Genomic DNA, 19,680 nt, shown 5'->3' with positions numbered 1-19,680 from the left:
TATATATATATATATTTTTTTTTTTTTTTTTTTTTTTTTTTTTTTAAACTTTACTTGCTGTCTGTAGAGCGACTATCTGAGCCTTCAGTGCATAAATCAAATGAAGAACAAACTCTAAACTATAAACTAAGTGATAGCGCCTGTCGGTCGCCCTGGGCAACCGCGGCTGTCGTCCACACAAGCGTCAGAGTGAACGTGACGCGCGAAATCCTGCCTTCCCGGCAAATCCTGCACCCCCTGTTTCCTGCCGCGATCCCATTGGATGTCTGTGGGAGGACCGAGCGCTCACGTGCCTGATTCACTGATTATGAGCGTGTGGGTTTAGTTCTCATTCTTAGGCTGATCTAACTCGGCTGCTTTGGTCGGTGGACTGTTCTCAGTCCGGCAGCGACACTGAGGTGTTTAAAAACTCCAGCAGCACTGCTGTGTCTGATCCACTCAGACCAGCGCAACACACACTAACACACCACCACCACCACGTCAGTGTTACTGCAGTGCTGAGAATGATCCACCACCCAAACAGTACCTGCTCTGTGGGGGTCCATGGGGGTCCTGACCACTGAAGAACTGTAGAACTACAAAGTGCGGCTATACAGTAGTACGTATATATATATATATATATATATATATATATATATATATATATATATATATATATATATATATATATATATACGCTTGCCTTGTAATTGCTTGTAATTTAGCGACATATAATCTGTTTTTTTAGTTGTTATTGTTTGTTGTTTTGTTTGTTTGTTGTTTTATGGCTTCTGTTAGCTGAGCTACCGAGTTGTTATGATTTTAAATCAGGCTTGCGCGATAGATACCAAAGGGTCCTTGGGGTGCAGGTCGTTCCAGGCGACACATCGGGATGCAGCACCAGAGGTTCTGCTCAGCCGCGGCTCCAGCTTCGTGTTCTGCGAGGTTTGTTCACGGTAGTCCTTAAAAACGCTGCACTGCCTTTTCTTCAGGGGTTCTGCTTCTTTATTGCTTTGTTCTAGATATCTCACTGTGTTCGTACAAGCACAGCCACCGCAGTCTAGAACGAGCCCGAAGCTAACACGCTTAAAAAAGGTGGTTCTTCGAGGGTTCTTCAGTCAAGGCAGTGTTTCTGTGGTTCTTTTCGTGGTGAAATGGTTCTTCAGATCGATGGGAAATGTGTTGGATATAGTTCTATATAGAACATTTTTGAGAATGGTTCTATGTAGCACCAAAAAGGGTTCTTCTGTTGTTACAAGCGTGACATTGTAACAGCAGCAGAACCATGTTTTGGTGGTATATAGAACCCTTTTCAAAAACCCTCTATATAGAACCATCTAGCACATTCTCTAAAGTGTGCACTTAAAATGATGGTTCTTCAGTGAAGAAAGTGGTTCTGTATAGATTCGTTTTCATGATTAAAGGGTTCTTTGCATCATGAACGCATTTGAATGTGCTGAATATGGTTCTATATAGAACCTTTTTGAGAATGGTACTGTGTAGCACCAGAAAGGGTAGTTCTGTTGGTACAAGCTTGACACTGTTCTTGAACACACTTAAAAAAGATGGTTCTTCAAGGGTTCTTTAGTAAAGACAATGATTCTATATAGAACAGCGAACGCTCAAAGAACCCTCTGCGTGCTTGAAGGGTTCTTTGACTCGTAAAAGGGTTCATCAGAGTGGTGGAGAATGCGCTGTCCTATGTAGAACCTTTTTAAAAGTGGTTCTTCTGTTATTACAAGCTTGATATTGTAAGAAAAGCAGAACCATTCAATGCCATATAGAAAGTTCTACACAGAACCATGTATAGCACATTCTCCATCACTCTGAAGAACTTCTTGGCATGCAGAGAACCATTTAAGCATACAAATGCTTCTATGTAGAACCCTTAGTTCCATATAAAACCATTGCCTTTACAAGAACCATCATTTTTAAGAGTGTAGGTTCTTCTGTTGGTACATTGTAACAATAACAGAACCATTTTTGGTGGTATATGGAAACCCTTTCAAAAAACGTCTACATAGAACCATCTAGCACATTCTCCAAAGCATGCACTTAAAAATGATGGTTCTTCAAGGGTTCTTTAGTGAAGAAAGTGGTTCTGTATAGATTCGTTTTCATGATTAAAGGGTTCTTTGCATCTTGAAAATGTTTGTCTGATTGATGGGGAATGTGCTGTAGATGGTTCTATATAGAACCTTTTGAAAATGGTACTGTGTAGCACCGGAAAGGGTTGTTCTGTTGTAAGATGCTTGGCCTCATAACAATAGAAGAACCATTTTTGGTGCTTTTCAGAAAGGTTCTCCATAGAACCATCTACAGCACAATCTCCGTCGGTCTGAATGAATGAGAATGCTTTAATCGTGCCGAGGGGGTTTTGAGTGTTCGTGGTTCTATGCGAAAGCGCGTTCTTTACTAAGGAACCCTTGTGTCTTCTGATTTCTTCTCCAGAGAGATGGAGCTTCTCCCGATTCTCGGCCCAGAAGACCCACCCAGAGAAAACCAGTGGTACAGAACGTTACTCCTCCACAAACATCACCAGGCAGCCTCTTCCAGACCTCTGCTGTCTCTTCACGCGTTTATCGGTTCTACCGTTCTTCCCTGCAGGTACTGCCTTGTTCCCCGAGGAGCTGGACCTGGAGTCAGTGTTGGCCACACGTGCACTTACATGCCTTCACGTGGAGGGAAAGGAAGGATCGTGATTGTTGGAGGAGCCAATCCAAACGGCAGCTTCTCAGACTCCTACGTCATAAATCTGGGTAAACGCTGCGTCATGTGCTCTCACGGCTCGCGTTCATCCCTGAGTGCGTTTACATGCACTTCCTAATCCGATAACAGCCGAAAATCAGATTTCATCAGTAATCAGATCAGCACGTTTACATGAACTTGAGTAATGAGATGCTGGGGAAACTCCAGGTCCACACGAGTCAGACAGTAATCAGATTCCTGCTTTACAACCAGCCGATAAAAATAAGAACAGAAGACGACGCGACTTCATACCCGGCTTTTTTTTTATATAAAACATCACACGACTTTACATGAAAATATGAACACGCAGTGCTGTGTGAAGGTTTTAGGCATCTAAGCAAATGTTTAAACAGTTTAGCTCAGCAGTGAGTTTATCAGAATATACATTAGAATAAAGTCGCATTCATAATTCAAATAAACAGATAAACAATAAACAGTAACAAGAATTTCTAGGGTCCATATTTTTCCTGGACACCTTCACAGCCGCCACAGAGACTCGTTAATATCATCAATTACATCATGAGCTCAATTTACTGAGCACTGATTGGTCAAACCAGGAGCTGCTTTTTAACTACATATAATACTGGGCTTCCTCGAGGAGCGGCTTGGAGATGGGTAAACAAACACACTAACATCCAGAACATCACTGTTTATTATATATAATTAATATGCTACGAATTTTCCATCCATCTGTCCATTTTCTAAGCCGGTTCACCCTCAGGGTCGTGGTGGGGGGTGCTGGAGCCTATCCCAGTGGTCATTGGGCAGAAGGCAGGATACACCCTGGACAGGTCGCCAGTCCATCGCAGGGCAGACAGACAGACACACCCAGGGGCAATTCACCATGTCCAGTTGGCCTGACTGCATGTCTTTGGGCTGTGGGAGGAAACCGGAGAACCCGGAGGAAACCCACGCAGACATGGGGAGAACATGCAAACTCCACACAGAGAGGACCCCGGTCACCCGGCCGGGGAATCGAACCCAGGCCCTTCTTGCTGTGAGGCAACAGCGCTACACACTGCGTCACCGTGAATTTAGTTTATTCAAATATTAACACTTTTCTCAGCAAATAAACACAAACTGCACAAATAAATAGATTTTTAAAATGTGTCTTGGGTGCCTAAGACCTTCTCACAGCACTGTACATCATCTAGAAGATGAAGAATATTTGAATCCTTCATTTCATGTTTGGTTTCTGCTGCTGGTACCACAGTTGTTGCGCATGCGCAGACTGAGAAATTAGAGTTGGGCCCAGTCCCATTTCTTCTTTTTACCCCTACCCCATGTTTTTGAGTGTCACCCTAACCCCTTGGAACTGGGTAAGGGGTAGTGAGTAGTAGTTGAGATCGTCCCTCTGAAATGGGCCCCTCAAATGAAAGAGCATCACTTCATTAACAGCTACTAGCACCGCTCTGTAGGCGACCCTGCCCGTCTGCAGGGTCAGCAGAGGAGGGGAACGTTCAGCTGCTGGTGGCTTTCTCTGCGGCTTCGTTCGCAGATCCAATGGCCCTCCTCTTTGACACCCCCGTAATGCCCAGTTGGTTGAGGACTTTACAGAGTGAATGTCCTGCAAAGCCTCTGCAGCCTCTATAGGCTCGTGGTATGTCTTCCATACATCTTCCTCGTTAGTATAGTGGACAGTATCTCCGCCTGTCACGCGGAAGACCGGGGTTCGATTCCCCGACGGGGAGGCTTTGCCATTATGTGGCAGTCATGGGCTGGAGGTTAGGGAACCAGCCTCGTGACTGGAAGGTTGCCGGTTCGATCCCCAGAGCCGTCAGCACATGACTGAGGTGCCCTTGAGCAAGACACCTAATCCCCAACTACTCGCTTGGCGCTGTGGATAGGGCTGCCCACCGCTCCAGGCAAGTGTGCTCACTGTCCCCTAGTGTGTGTGTGTATTCACTAGTGTGTATGTGGTGTTTCACTTCACGGATGGGTTAAATGCGGAGGTGAAACTTCCCCGTTGTGGGGCTAATAAGGGTCTCTTGAACTTCCAGCCTCTGTCATTGCACTTTTCCACCAGCTCCTGGTACTTGGCCTGTTTCCTCTCGTTTGCTTCCTCGAGGCACGGCACTGTGAGTTCCAGCATGATGAGTTGTTTTGTCACTTCAGAGGCGACGATCACGTCTGGCCAAAATGATGCTACTACAATATGTTGTGGGAATTTAAGCTGCTTGCCCAGGTCAACTTGCAGCTGCCAGTCAGAGGCTGTGAAGAGGAGGCCTGCCCTTGTTTTTGGCTGTGGGTGGGGTTTCTCTCCAGCTCTGATGAATATATAGGGTATGTATTTATATGTGTGTGGTAGCTGCAGCAAAACTGGATGGGTAATGTGAATTTGCTATGTGCTCAGATCAGAGTTCCCTTTCACCCCTACAGACGGTCACGAATGGGACATTCCAGATTGGCCGGGTCTACAGGCACGCTACGAACACTGCAGCTTTGTACCTGAGAGCGACCCAGAGAGTCTTTGGGTCTTCGCTGGCGCTGAACAGAGCGGAAACCGCAACTGCATTCAGGTCTTACACACCGCGGGTATGTAGCGCAGACACACCGTCTGGGTACATTATATTCATCGTTTTATTATGTTTATAATAAATTAGCCTAATATAATGCCTCAACATTGTTATTGTGATGGTTTTTGCAATACTGATATTGCAAAAGGTTGCAGGGTGCAAAAGAGCCTATATAGAACCTTGTATAGCACGTTCTCCATCGCCTTGCAAAGAACCATTTAAGCATGCAAACGGTTCTATATAAAACCCTTGCCTTTACTAAACAACCCCTCAAGGACCATCGTTTTTAAGTGGTTTTCGAAAAGGTCCTATCAGTCTGTAGAACACTTTCACGATGCAAAGAACCCTTTAATCGTGCAGAGGGTTCTTTGAGTGCTCATGGTTCTATATAGAACCATTTCCTTCTCAAAGAACTCCTGAAAAACCAAACCATCATTTTTAAAGAGTGTACTCTCTAACCTTTGTACAAGACAGTACATAGATATCAATATAATCATATAATATACACTTACTGGCCACTTTATTAGGTTCAGTTGCTTGTTAACACAAATAGCTGATCAGCCAATCACACGGCCGCAGCTCAGTGCATTTAGGCCTGTAGAGGTGGTCAAGACGACTTGCTGAAGTGCAGACCGAGCATCAGAACGGGGAAGAAAGGGGATTTAAGGGGCTTTGAACGTGGCGTGGTTGTTGGTGCCAGACGGGCTGGTCTGAGTATTTCAGAAACTGCTGATCTGCTGGGATTTTCACACACAACCATCTCTAGGGTTTACAGAGAACGGTCCGAAAAAGAGGAAATATCCAGTGAGCGGTCAGTTGTGTGGACGAAAATGCCTTGTTGATGTGAGAGGTCAGAGGAGAATGGGCAGACTGGTTCCAGATGATAGAAAGGCAGCAGGAACTCAAATAACCAACCAGAATCTCTGAGGAACGTTTCCAACACCTTGTTGAAAGTGTGGCATGGAGAATTAAAGCAGTTCAGAAGGCAAAAGGGGGTCCAACCTTTTACTAGGTGTACCTAATAAAGTGGCCAGTGAGTGTACATCACAATAATCGCAATATTTTGTCCAGCCCTAGTATCTAATGTACGACTGTGTGCAGACAGTGGACCCTGGAAGACGGTGGAAGTGAAAGGGCAGCCACCCAAGCCCAGGACGTACCACACCAACTCAGCCTGCGTTGGAGACAGACTGTTTGTCTTCTCTGGTGGAGAGGCAGGGGCCACACCTGTCACTGACCCCCAGGTGCACATCTTTGACACAGGTCTCTCAGTTACTTCACACTATATTAGAAATGTTGACATTTTGTGTCTTGTGTGTGTTGTTTTTGTTTTTGCTTGCGTGTTTATTATCTTTCCGTGTTATCAAGCTTGTTCTAAGGCCACGTTCACATTTTTGCCCAAATCCGATTTCTCTGACACGATGGTTCACTCGGTTCGGTAAGTGACTCAGATCTGACGAACTGGCGTGCTGATGAATGACACGTGCTTCAAGAGAGCACTGTTGGCTTCGCTCACTCTAGGTGGGTAGGTTGACCCCGTTGTCTCCCCCCATCACTCAGTGTGATGCTAGACAGCACTGGCGTCTATTAGCTGACGTATCAGAACTGACGGTCAGCGTTCTCCGACGAGCGCGTTCAGCTGTCCAGTGATGCTGCGTGAGCGGCAGTTAGAAAAGATGCGGTGGCACTTCACAGGTCTCGGAGGAAGCCTGTGTTGAAAGCTGAGAAGGTTTTTTTATTATTATTTTATATCAGAGATTGTGTGGTGTTGTAATCAGACCTAACATCATGACCACCTCCTCGTTTCTACACTCACTGTCCATCTTATCAGCTCCACTTACTGTATAGCTGCACTTTGTAGTTCTACAGTTACAGACTGTAGTCCATCTGTTTCTCTGATACTCTGTTACCCTGTTCTTCAGTGGTCAGGACCCTCATGGACCCTCACAGAGCAGGTACTATTATACACTATTGGTGGTGTGTTGTGCAGGTCTGAGTGGATCAGACACAGCAGTGCTGCTGGAGTTTTTAAACACCTCAGTGTCTCTGCTGGACTGAGAACAGTCCACCAACCGAAAACATCCAGCCAACAGCGTCCTGTGACCACTGATGAAGGACTAGAGGACGACCAACACAAACTGTGCAGCAGCAGATGAGCTGTCGTCTCTGACTTTACATCTACAAGGTGGACCGACGAGGTAGGAGTGTCTAATAGAGTGGACAGTGAGTGGACACAGTGTTTAAAGTATCAGAGAAACAGATGGACTACAGTCTGTAACTGTAGAACTACAAAGTGCAGCTATACAGTAAGTGGAGCTGATAAGATGGACAGTGAGCGTAGAAACGAGGAGGTGGTCATGATGTTCTGCCTGACCTGAATTAATTCTCTCTTATGATTTGCTGCAGCATTCTGCATTATCTTGATTTAAAGGTCTTAAAAAGAGTTTTAAATGTATATTAATGTATACGTTAATGTATATTGGAAATAGGCTCTAACGTTGCCACTCGATGTTTTGCCTTTGGTAGAAACTACAGTAAATATTTCCTGCAGCAGTTACAGTCATATTGTTTCGTCGTTTGAAGATGTTGACATGCTGCTTTTTTCTTTTTTTTAAAGTTACTTCTACATGGTCACAGCCAGAGATCAAAGGAAAGCCTCCTTCTCCACGACACGGACATGTGATCATAGCAGCGGGAACCAAAATCCATGTTCATGGAGGAATGACGGGAGAAAGGTTCCACACTGACATGTTCTCTCTGGATACGGGTACGTAGTACATCTTCCCCAGACTGAGCGATATCTAGCCAAAGCCGTGCTCTGCCTTGGGTTCATGGCGTTTTACACTGTGTTTTGATTCTTTTCTTCAGAGAATATGAAGTGGGAGCGCGTTAAGGCCAAAGGAGACGTCCCTCCAGGAACGGCGGCCCACTCAGCTGTGGCCTTGGGGAAAAACATTTATATCTTTGGAGGAATGACGGCGGAGGGAGCCACCAATTCTATGTACAAGTTCCAGAGTGGTATGTGGGGCCAGTAATCTTAACCACAGGGGCTTCAATGAGAGAAAAATGGAAAAATTCTCCGGCACATATTTTGATAAATAAGATTCCGTCTCCTTATCTTCATAGACAAACAGCGCTGGACTCTGATGACGTTTGAAGGCGACCTTCCGCCTGACCGGCTGGACCACTCGATGTGCGTGGTGCCTTGGTCAGAGCGGACAGACGCTGGTGGAGAGAAAAAAGCCGAACGCTCTGAAGGAGAAATGAAGCATCTCTGCTTTGTGTTTGGAGGAATGGATACTCAGGGAGTGATATTTAATGACTGTCTAGTCACTGTAATAACATGATCACTGTACATACTTTGTTTTTTAAATAAATAACCAAAGCGTTTCTGAAGTTCACTTTTGGGGGACGTAATTCTTCAAGAAGCAAAGTCTCCAGGGCTTTGAAGGACTGAGGAAGTGGACATATACAGTACTGAGGCTTATGCCAGTCAGAAAACTAGTGTAAAGCTATTTATCTAAGCCAGGGGTGCGCACTCTTATCCCCAGAGCGCCAGTCTGGCTGCAGGTTTTCACTCCAGACAAGCAGGAGCGCAGCTGATTGCACATCTTTAATGACTGATCAGGTGAGGTCCTGCTTGGGTGGAATGAAAACCTGCAGCCACACCGACCCTTTGTGAATAAGACCGGGTCCCTGATCTAAGCAGCAAATGTGTTTTTGCATGAGAATAGATACATGTAAACATCCAATACTGGAAAAAGTATTGATAATTTGTCAGTTTGGTCAGAAGAGCAGAGGGTTTGGCTCCATTTCTCCTCAAAGCAGCTCCAGCTGTTATGGATTTGTTAAATGATCAGAATTAAATTAGAAGCAGACCTTTCAAAAGGTTAATTAGCCAAACCAGGTATTAGATCAAAACTACAAATACAGGGTTGATCCAGAGGAGCTTTAAACAGTGAAATCCTTATTTTAAGTTTTTGAGATTTTTTTTAAAGCAAATAATTCGAAGATCAGCAGCTTTAAGTGTAATTTTCAGGTGGACTAAGACTTTTGCACGATGCTTTGCTCTCAGCACCCCAAACATCCCATAAACGTTTGGGAACGTTTGGATCTTGTAAACTGCGGATGCTGTGGAAGACTTCAGACTTTATCTCCAAGATCATGAAACCACTTCTCAGTTTGTTCAGCAGGCTGTATGGATGCATTATCCTTATGAAATGACCATTTAAGGAGCCACGGAAGTTCAGCTTGTCCTGTAAAACGGATTTATATGCTTTGGAAACTATTCCGACTAATTCTCATAGCTAGCGGATCCCATAAAAGGCAGCCCAGATCATTACGGATACATTCGTAAATCAGTCCACCCGTCAGGCACCAGCTACACAGCTTATTCAGAGGCTGTTTAATCATCACTGTGAAAACTGATGATTGAACAGTCACTTTATAGATGGCAAACGTTTAAGTTGCCATTCAAGATATTTTCTATTAACATAAAACTGCAGGTTCAATTTAAAATTTATGAAGTGTAACTGGATTAAAAAGGAGTCTCAGCCATAAGCACCCGCACTCTAAAAAGTCTGAGAATTACACTTAAATTGCTGCCTTGTTTATATTAAGCATCAGCTTCCAGCTTTATCTGATCATTGATGTATTTTTGATATGCATTGAAAACTGCACATTTTTAATTACTACAGGCATTTAGAATATTTTCACCAAGTCTGTGGCATTTTACCACACCCCCCCCCCGCCTTCCCATCCCACCCACCACACACCCCCCTGCCTTCCCATCCCATGCAGTCATGTTCATGAAAGGCTACTTTGGAAAAATCAACATGTAAAGCTCCCAAAACGAAAAGGCGAGACACGGACAGTTTTGTATCAAACATTTATTCCCCATGTAGTTGTGTAGAAATTTTTACTCTACAATTGCCAGATTTTAAATAAATAACTTGTTAAGGTTGTGAACATGACAGTTGCCCAGGACCCAACACCCCCCCCCCACCAACTACATCCCACCCACCCTCCCCATAACTTCTCCACATAACTTCTCAAACTGCCTGAGAATAGCAGCAAGCCTCAGTCCAGGCTGACTAAATCTCCACCTCAGTGAAGAGCAACATCCCCCAAATCAATGCTCCAAGTCTTTCCAGAAGATAATCACGGCTTTATGGTTGTCCCCTTTTCACACCTTTCCTCACAATTGTCCATCGAGTTCAACAAAATGTACACCCATCATCTTTCCAGAGAGAAAAGGGCACCAGAGGACCAATCAAACAAAAACAAAAAAAAGAGGATGTAGAGATGGAATCACAGCAACCTACAACTCATCCTTATCACCCTGTTCATCGCCCTCTTCGGGTGGAGGCCCACCTGCGCTGCCGTAAAGCTTGCTGATGATGGGCTGTACTATCTCTTCTAGCTCCTTCTTCTTGGCTTGGAACTCCTCGATGTCAGCATCCTGGTGGGACTCGAGCCATTCAATTTTCTCTTCCACGGCCTTCTCAATGGCCTCCTTGTCATCCGATGACAGCTTGCCCCCAAGCTTCTCCTTGTCACCCACCTGGTTCTTCAGAGAGTAGGCGTAGCTCTCCAGCTCATTGCGAGCATCGATGCGCTCCTTCAGCTTCCTATCCTCATCAGCGAAACGCTCTGCATCATTGACCATGCGTTCAATGTCTTCAGGCGTCAGACGGTTCTGGTCGTTGGTGATGGTGATCTTGTTCTTGTTTCCTGTGCCCTTGTCCTCAGCAGTGACTCTCAGAATACCGTTAACATCGATCTCAAACGTTACTTCAATCTGAGGCACACCACGAGGTGCAGGTGGGATACCAGTCAGGTCAAAGGTGCCCAACAGGTGGTTGTCTTTGGTCAGAGGACGCTCACCTTGAGGAAGCAAGAGAAAATGAAAATCAGCAATCCACGTTTCATTAGAGTTGGGTTCCTTTAAAAAGATAGTCCAGAAATAATGCGGAGAGCTTACCTTCATAAACCTTGATGGTCACAGTTGGCTGGTTGTCAGAAGCTGTGGAGAAGATCTGAGACTTCTTCGTGGGCACAACAGTGTTCCTGGGAATGAGCTTGGTCATCACTCCTCCAACAGTCTCAATACCAAGAGTAAGGGGGCACACATCCAAAAGCACAAGATCTCCTGTTGGCATGAGCAAAGAGCATTTAGTTTTACATGATGTTCAAAAGTCAAGTCAAGCATATGCAAAGGAAACTTAATCATCTACTAGTTATTACTTAGACCAACCTGTGTCTTCCTCTCCAGAAAGCACTCCTGCCTGGACAGCAGCTCCATAGGCCACAGCTTCATCAGGGTTGATGCCTCTAGAGGGCTCTTTGCCATTGAAGAACTCCTTAACCAACTGCTGGATCTTGGGGATACGAGTGGAGCCACCCACAAGCACAATCTCGTTAATGTCAGACTTCTTCAGGTCAGCATCCTCCAGCACCTTCTGCACGGGTTTCATGGTGGACCGGAACAGATCCTATTACATGGGCGGAAAAAGAAGAATTTCAGGGATATAGGAACAAGTCTAAAGATATAGCATCATGATATAAGAATCAATATAAGCAAATAACTAGCACAGACAGCAAAGCGCCCCTACCATGTTGAGTTCTTCAAACTTGGCACGGGTCAGGGTCTCTGAGAAGTCTTCGCCCTCAAAGAAGGACTCGATCTCAATACGGGCCTGGTGCTGAGAGGACAGGGCTCTCTTGGCCTTCTCGACCTCACGACGCAGCTTCTGTACAGCACGGTTGTCCTTGCGCACATCCTTTCCGGTCTTCTTCTTGTACAGCTTGATGAAGTGCTCCATGACACGCTGGTCGAAGTCCTCCCCACCAAGGTGAGTGTCTCCATTGGTGGCCACCACTTCAAACACACCATTATCGATGGTCAACAGGGATACATCGAAGGTACCGCCTCCAAGGTCGAACACCAAGATGTTCTTCTCGCCATCCTTCTTGTCCAGACCATAGGCAATGGCAGCAGCAGTTCTGTAAAGATAATAGTATGCGATGAGTCATCAATAATTCTGTGCATCATCTGAAATACACAGTCCTATGTTCTTTTTAAAAAGGGTTAACTAATGCAAAGGCATCTTACGGCTCATTGATGATCCTCATCACATTAAGTCCAGCGATAGTACCAGCATCCTTGGTGGCCTGACGCTGAGCATCATTGAAATAGGCAGGGACTGTGACCACAGCATGTGTAACCTACAAGAAAAGGAAGATGAGTTACCATGAAGGTAGGTTTCAGGTGGCGTGAACAATTCAGCCCAAATATTAATTGCCACGCAGTGAAATGAAAGGCACACCTTCTTTCCCAGGTAAGCCTCTGCAGTCTCCTTCATCTTGGTAAGAACCATAGCTGAGACCTCCTCAGGGGCAAAAGTCTTCATCTGACCAGACCCAATGTCAACCTGAATATGAGGCTTGCTCTTCTTCTCAAGAACCTAGAAGGAAAACGAAAAAGTGTTAAGCAGATTCTTTCAAAGAGGCTCTTGATAATACTTCCACAGTTCAACACAGATGATAACGCACTGCACTAAGGCATACCTTGAACGGCAGGTATTTGATGTCCTGCTGCACAGAGGGGTCACCCCACGTACGACCAATCAGCCTCTTGGCATCGAAGATGGTGTTTTCAGGGTTAGAGGTAAGCTGGTTCTTGGCAGCATCCCCAATGAGACGTTCACCCTCACTTGTGAAAGCTACATAAGAAGGAGTGATGCGGTTTCCTTGGTCATTGGCAATAATCTCAACACGGCCGTTCTTGAACACTCCAACACTGAAACAGAAAAAAAGGGTTGGTTTATAAAACGAAATTTTTAGCTGCATCACTGATGCACCTCAGTATCTCAGTGCGGAAACATTTGATCTATTTTCTCTGTTTATAGCCCAGTTATTTCATAACATTACTGTTGATTCAAAGATTTGTTGGAGCCAAACCAGCCCATGCAGTACACCAATTACAGCTCAGTAGGATCAATAATCATGAAATATATTTTTTAAAAAATTAATTAATTTAAAAAAAAAAAGTGTGTTAGATCCCTAAAGCTAGAAAGCCATGCTCACCAGGAGTAGGTGGTCCCAAGGTCAATTCCCACCACGGTACCAACATTCTCCTTCCGGTCGTCGTCGTCGGCACACACATAGCCGACCACCAGCAGGAACATGCACAGCAACCTCATTTTGCCGTTGAAGCGCTGGATCTCCAATATATTCCTGTAAAGAACAGAACATGTAAACCATGCTTGCAGTAAGAACATTAGAAGCCACAGCAGTTGCCACCTTGAATCAGAACAAAGTGGGGTCAGCTATCCAGACATGATGCTGAATTACAGGGTTTTGATGAAAATGAGGAGGGGGTGGTTTTGAAAAATCACTATTCTAAAGTTTACAGCTGTTTAAAGAGTTGCTACACTATTTAAGATGGTTCAAGGATTCTTCAGGTGCTACTGTCAAACTCAGACACGTTGTCGGAGCATACAGCACGTTCTCCAACCTGAAGACCCGTTTAAGTATGAAGTGGTTCCAACCTGAACTCCCTCAATTCCCTTCACGAAAGGACCCTTGAAGAACCTTTTAAAAAGTGTAACCTAGATAAAATAAACTGAGTTGCCAAGCCAAGGCAGAGCCACCTTGCTGACTGAGAAAAACGCTGAAGTACGAAAAATACCAACACACCACCAACTTAACCTACAAGGACAAAAATACAGCATTTAGGGTCAATTTATCTGCTTTCGTGGATTCAAAAGCTTCTCAGATTTGCCTTCCCTGCCTCAGGTTAGCACCGCTACGCTAGCCAACCACGACCGTTGCCGGCCGCAGAAACAACTAGAAAGTAGGACTGGGTGGCTAAGCTAACGCTAACCAACATCCTTGACACCTTTAAACACGACGAAACGGCGCAAAAAGGGGGAAAACGGTTTAAAAACCAGGTAACATCTTGTCACTCTGACCGAATAACGTCGCACACTCAAGCCGTTACGTTACCACGAAGTCAGTTTCTCATTCACCAGCTTAAATATTCGAACGCTCCGTTCCACCTTAAATGCTGCAGCAGATACGCTGAGGCGCCAGAAGCACTGTAACGCAGCTGCCGTACCATTTAAGGTGGAACGGAACAGGCAGTTTCAACCTCACGGTTAACTTTGAATTTCAAGTTCAAGTCCGTCGCGGCCAACAAGGAAACGACAAAAAAACCTAAAATTTCAGGGGTTTAGTCTACATTTGGTCAATTTCATGGATAAACTTAGGTTAGCCAACCTAGGTTAACGTTACAACAGCGCACTTTTAGAGCATAATTCAAATAAACGCTAACTGTTAATGTGAGTCCAGGCGAAGACGCCATAAAAATAAGAGCTGCAAAGAAGCACAAAAGGCAGAAAACTCACCCCACAACTTATATAAGATGAAACTCGGGGCGGTGATGTTCGCCGTGGGATATGAGCTCAGCGTGAATCCGATCAGTCGCGCCTCTCTGTTCTCGTCGTGTGGGTCAGAATAATGAAGCCGAGCGACGTCGCTCGGTTATAAACCGTCGTTTCTTCCCCGTCGTGGAGCCTCGCCATTGGCCGAAGTCGCGTTGGGTGGAAGGCGCTGATTGGCTGAGACCGGCACGCTGGCTTTCACTGATTTGCACACGTACGGATCCCGCTGGCGTCACGAAGCCAGGCTGTCTGTACGCATGTGATTGGTCGGCACGCGTGCCATTAGCTGGAGCTGGATGCTGGTACAGTGGAGTCACATGTGCGCTGAAAACCACAAGAATTGTGGCCAAGGCCTCAAAGATTCAGCGAGCATGTAGTGTTTGATCACTGCTTATGAAAGATAGATACAGGTGTACTTGGGCAGTTTGATTGCAAATCTCACACAGCAGGCCTACACCATTTAGCATTCTTACCTTTATCAATGGGCACCCATGCATGGATGGAGGCATGGCCAAGGGGTGGCCAGAGGGGGGTCAGTGCCATCCTAAGCATTAAACCTTGCATGCCTTATCTTGGACACGAGACGCTTTATTTGGTACCAGTATTTACACACATTTATTCATTCAGTGTGGTCATTGTATGCTGTTACCTGTACCTCCTTGTACAGTCCCTTTGCCCTGCGTCTTTTATCTCAGGTTATAGGTCTTATTACAGATTGTTGTATTTTTCTGCTTGTATATATGCCTGTAGACAGGATCTTTTATATTTGTTCTTGCTGTTATATTGTCTACACCCTTATTACTATTACTGTACAGTGTTGTGTGTCTGTTACCGGCTGCTAGATTTCCTTCTGGATCATTAAAGTATGTATCTATCTATCTATCTATCTATCTATCTATCTATCTATCTATCTATCTATCTATCTATCTATCTATCTATCTATCTATCTATCTATCTATCTTTCTTTCTGGCGACCCCAGTTATGGGGTGTGAACATATTCAACATGTTCATGTGTTATATACATATATACATAGTCTACCTTAGCTTCTTATCATTATAGCCTATAGTGAGTGAAGCCTAAATTAAGATATTTTTTTTTCTTTGTTTTGCGCTGAAAGAAGTGATTTAATTCAATTTACTGGATTCAAATACACCATTTCCTCATTAATTAATATAATATGTTATATCAACATAGGTTTGTCCTTCAGTTTACTTTCAGCAATATTTGTATCGATATGCTATGTTATGTATGTGGGAATTATGGAAAACCAATGCATCACATTTTCCATGTCATTTTAATAAAATAGCACTAATAGCTTTTTTCCCTAGCAGTGCGCCACACCCAATGAAATCTGTGGGGATTCCGTCCCAGCTGATGCAAGCTAATTAATATTCGCATTACATTTGTGTGTGATAAACGTGCAAGGATGGCACACACACGCTTTCTAAGGCGCTTATCCTTCTGGGTCGCGGGGGAGCTGTAGCCTATCCCAGCAGTCATTGGGTGGAAGGCAGGATACACCCTGGACAGGTCGACAGTCCGTCGCAGACAGACAGAAAGACATGTACATTCACACACACACACACACACACACACACACACACACACACACACACACACACACACACACACACACACACACACACACACTCACACACACACACACACTCACACACACACTCACACATCTGGGGGCCAATTGGCCTGGCTGCATGTCTTTGGATTGTGGGAGAAAACCCACCCAGACATCAGGAGAACATGCAAACTCCACACAAAGAGGATCCTGGTCGCCCGGCCGGGGAATCGAACCCAGGCCCTCCTTGCTCCTCTTCTTCCAGTAGAACATAAAGAATAATACATAAAGCTTCACTTGTAGTGTTTAAGGCCTTAATCAGCTTAAGGCCGGTTATCATTAAATTAATAATTATTGATAAGAAGTATGTTTATACGTTACTCTTAAATAGATGGTTCCTCAAGGGTTCTTTAATGAAGACTGGTTCTATATAGAACCGTGAACACTTAAAGAACCATTTGCATGCTTAAATGGCTCTGTCCAGGATGAAATGGTCCTTCAGTGTTGTATATGGTTCTATATAGAACCTTTTTCAAATGGGTTCTATATAGCACCAACGGTTATGCTGTCAAGCTTGTATCAGTAGAAGCACTGTTTGGGGTGCTATACAGAATCATATTCAAAAAGGTTTCATATAGAACCATCGCCTTTACCAAAGAACCCCCGAGGAACCTGTTCTAAAGAGATGATATATCTTAAAATATAACAAATTATGAGGTATTTTGATATAGTAACATCATTTTCATGTTATTTGTATTATATTATTATTTATTTGTTATTTTATCCATTATTATTCATATTCTTATTCTTATTTGAATTATTATTGTTTTATTCATATTTGTCATTTGAATACATTTGTTTATTAGTATTTTTTATTTGATCTTCCTCTTGTTTTATTTTGATTTGATTTTATTAACCTTTTTATTTTACGCATGCGTTCATTTCTGTTTGATTATTTTTTTGTTATATTTGTATTTTTATACTTTTTAAAAATTAATTTGATTAATGTTTCACTTTTTATTCTTACGTGATCTGAGTCCTCAATCAATCCCTTATCAATCCCTTGCTCTGTATTAACCCGGCAACATTGTAAATGAGGGGCACCCTCAATGTTCTCCGAGACTAACTAAAGGTTGATTGATGGATTGATTGATTGATTGATTGATTGATTGATGGATTGATTGAAATGACCAACAAATACACGTATGAGAAATAGTGATTATGTGCAGTTTGTTATTTACATGGAACTGATGTAAGTTATGTGTAATACACATTTGCTGAGGTGTCAGTTTGTTCCTCAAAACATGCATCAGACTAATAAATGATGCAATACGAAATAAACAGAGCGCACAGATGTTGCCATGAGTTGCCACATAATGAATCATAACACTAGTCACAATGACTCATCTATGGGCATTATTATACCAAATTTAGATTAAAATGACAAATCTGATCCTGTCACCCAAGTAACAAAGTGAAATTACATACAGAAAAGGAATTGGTAACTAAAAGCTATTGACTGAAATGTAAAGTTAAGTTGCACTTTATTAGTCCCACAACAGGGAAATTCCACCTCCACATTTAACCCATGTGTGCAGTAAATCACCACACACACACTAGGGGGCAGTGAGGACACTTGCCCAGAGCGGTGGGCAGCCCTATCCACGGCATCCGGGGAGCAGTTGGGGGTTAGGTGTCTTGCTCAAGGACAGTTCTGTCATGTACTGTCAGCTCTTGGGATCAAAGTAGTAAAAAAGTATTTTTGGTGTATCTGTACTGAAGTTTTTCTGCTCTGGGCGACTTTTTCCTTTCACTCCACTACATTTCAGAGTCTAATATCCGACTTTTTCCTCCTACATTTTGAGAAATCTGTCGTTCCTTTTGGTTTCTGTGTGTATAAAAACGTAACATGTCAAAACGAAAGAAGCGCAAAGCCAGAGCACCAATCAGGGCCCAGCGGTCACTTTGTTTAGAGCTGGTTTTGACCTGTTGGTCATACCGACCCAGTGCAGCACGCGGTTCAACGTCAGCGCAGCAGCGTAAAACTTTGGGAGAATCTGTTCAACATAAATGAGGAATAAAGCTAATGCATACAGTACGGGTTCAAGGTCTGTGACATCATTTGAACTCTTAACAGTGTTCCTAACTTAAATAGAAAACTATCAAGAAAATGTTTTATTTTAGTTGACAGTTTATTGAAATGGATCCAGTTACAGATGCAGGTTGGAACTAAACTTTGCAGGGAAGCAGATCTCCAGGAAGAGGGTTGGTGACCACTGGCAATGTACAATCAGAGCCAGTTCATGAGGAACCTGGCCACTTCCTATTTCCCTCATAATATCAAAAACAGGACTGCAAAACGTCAGTTGGCCCCTGTGAATTTCTCAACAGAAAAGGCTTCATTATTTAATGCGTAATGCAGATGGGTGTGGCTTTGGAACTCACTGCTCACATCTAGTAGTCTTCTCCAGCAGGGGGCGATATTAGAACGTAAGCTCCTTTAGTGTGTCATTTGAAGAGAAGGAATGTGAACCAGAGCCAGTTCATGAGGAGTCTGGCCGCTTCCTATTTCCCTCATTATATCAATAACAGGCCTGCTAAACAGCAGAGGGCGCCAGTGAGCAAGTCCTCAATGAATGGGAGTGAATGGAGCTCAATGGCTAAAAACTAAAAGTTAAAATAGAAAAAAGTTCTGGGATTAGAAACTTTGTTTTTTTTTAGTTAAAGAACTCACCTGGATGTTTCCTTTATTCTACACTAAACGGGTTTTGGGCAGCAGGACGCCAACATTACTGCTACTGAGTGCTGATTGGTTGGCGAGCGGAGCAGCTCATCGGCTGTTCACGTTCACAGACGTCATGGACGTACATGAGGCGCTGTTTTAAAGCTCCTGTAACTCGGGTTTAAAAGCTCTTAAAAATATAACAGTGGTGTTAAAATGTTTTATGCTGTTCAGGAAATGATTGTATTCTTTTTTTTCCATTAAAAATGTTTAAGCTTTTATGAACTATGATTTTGCTTAAATGCTCCATCTTAGCCCATTCATTTTGGGCTGGCTCGGGAGCGCCCTCTAGTGTTTGTAAAACTCAGAAGACACTGCAGAGTGGTGATTCTCCTCTCTGCGAGTCCACTCTACACCCAGCAGAGGGAGCCAGCGAGACTGTGCAGTGTTCAGGTGAACATGAGTGGTGCAAACTGTTGAAGAGAACACAGAAAGGTGCTTTATTAAATGAGGTTTACAAAAAATGCACACGCTAACTTTCATTTTTCATTTTATTTTAATGCTTGGTTGTACAATTAGGAATAAAAAATAACCAATCCTATAAAGCAAATCAAGGAACAGCCTTCAGGATGAATAGCAATATGGTCAATAGCGTCAATTCAGTTAAGTTAATTTGTCAATTCAGAAGAAACTT

General features: G+C 43.7%; 2 protein-coding genes and 1 non-coding gene across 3 annotated transcripts; 2 read left to right on the top strand and 1 right to left on the bottom strand.

Moving 5' to 3' along the window:
- The first annotated feature begins 846 nt into the window (after nt 1–846).
- rabepk (Rab9 effector protein with kelch motifs) lies at nt 847–8,644 on the top strand. The gene is made up of 8 exons (XM_017720346.2): nt 847–924; nt 2,431–2,487; nt 2,587–2,738; nt 5,107–5,262; nt 6,345–6,506; nt 7,861–8,010; nt 8,112–8,261; nt 8,370–8,644. Exons 1-8 carry the CDS (start codon nt 872–874, stop codon nt 8,588–8,590), a joined length of 1,101 nt encoding a protein of 366 aa, XP_017575835.1. The 5' UTR covers nt 847–871; the 3' UTR covers nt 8,591–8,644.
- On the top strand, nt 4,347–4,418 carry trnad-guc. The gene has a single exon. It is a non-coding gene; the product is annotated as a tRNA-Asp (tRNA).
- Nucleotides 8,645–10,389: 1,745 nt separating the features above from the next.
- Nucleotides 10,390–14,809, bottom strand: hspa5 (heat shock protein 5). Its single transcript, XM_017720345.2, has 9 exons — nt 14,654–14,809; nt 13,332–13,481; nt 12,813–13,044; nt 12,572–12,709; nt 12,358–12,470; nt 11,858–12,248; nt 11,500–11,737; nt 11,227–11,394; nt 10,390–11,129 (listed from the first exon to the last, which is right to left on the bottom strand). The coding sequence occupies exons 2-9, from the start codon at nt 13,445–13,447 to the stop codon at nt 10,564–10,566; spliced, it is 1,962 nt and encodes a 653-aa protein (XP_017575834.1). The 5' UTR covers nt 13,448–13,481; nt 14,654–14,809; the 3' UTR covers nt 10,390–10,563.
- Nucleotides 14,810–19,680: the final 4,871 nt, after the last annotated feature.

Source organism: Pygocentrus nattereri, chromosome 23, assembly GCF_015220715.1.
Source record: "Pygocentrus nattereri isolate fPygNat1 chromosome 23, fPygNat1.pri, whole genome shotgun sequence".
Lineage (NCBI taxonomy): Eukaryota > Metazoa > Chordata > Actinopteri > Characiformes > Serrasalmidae > Pygocentrus > Pygocentrus nattereri.
Note: the sequence above shows the minus strand (reverse complement) of the source record. Positions and strands in the feature narration are given on the sequence as shown.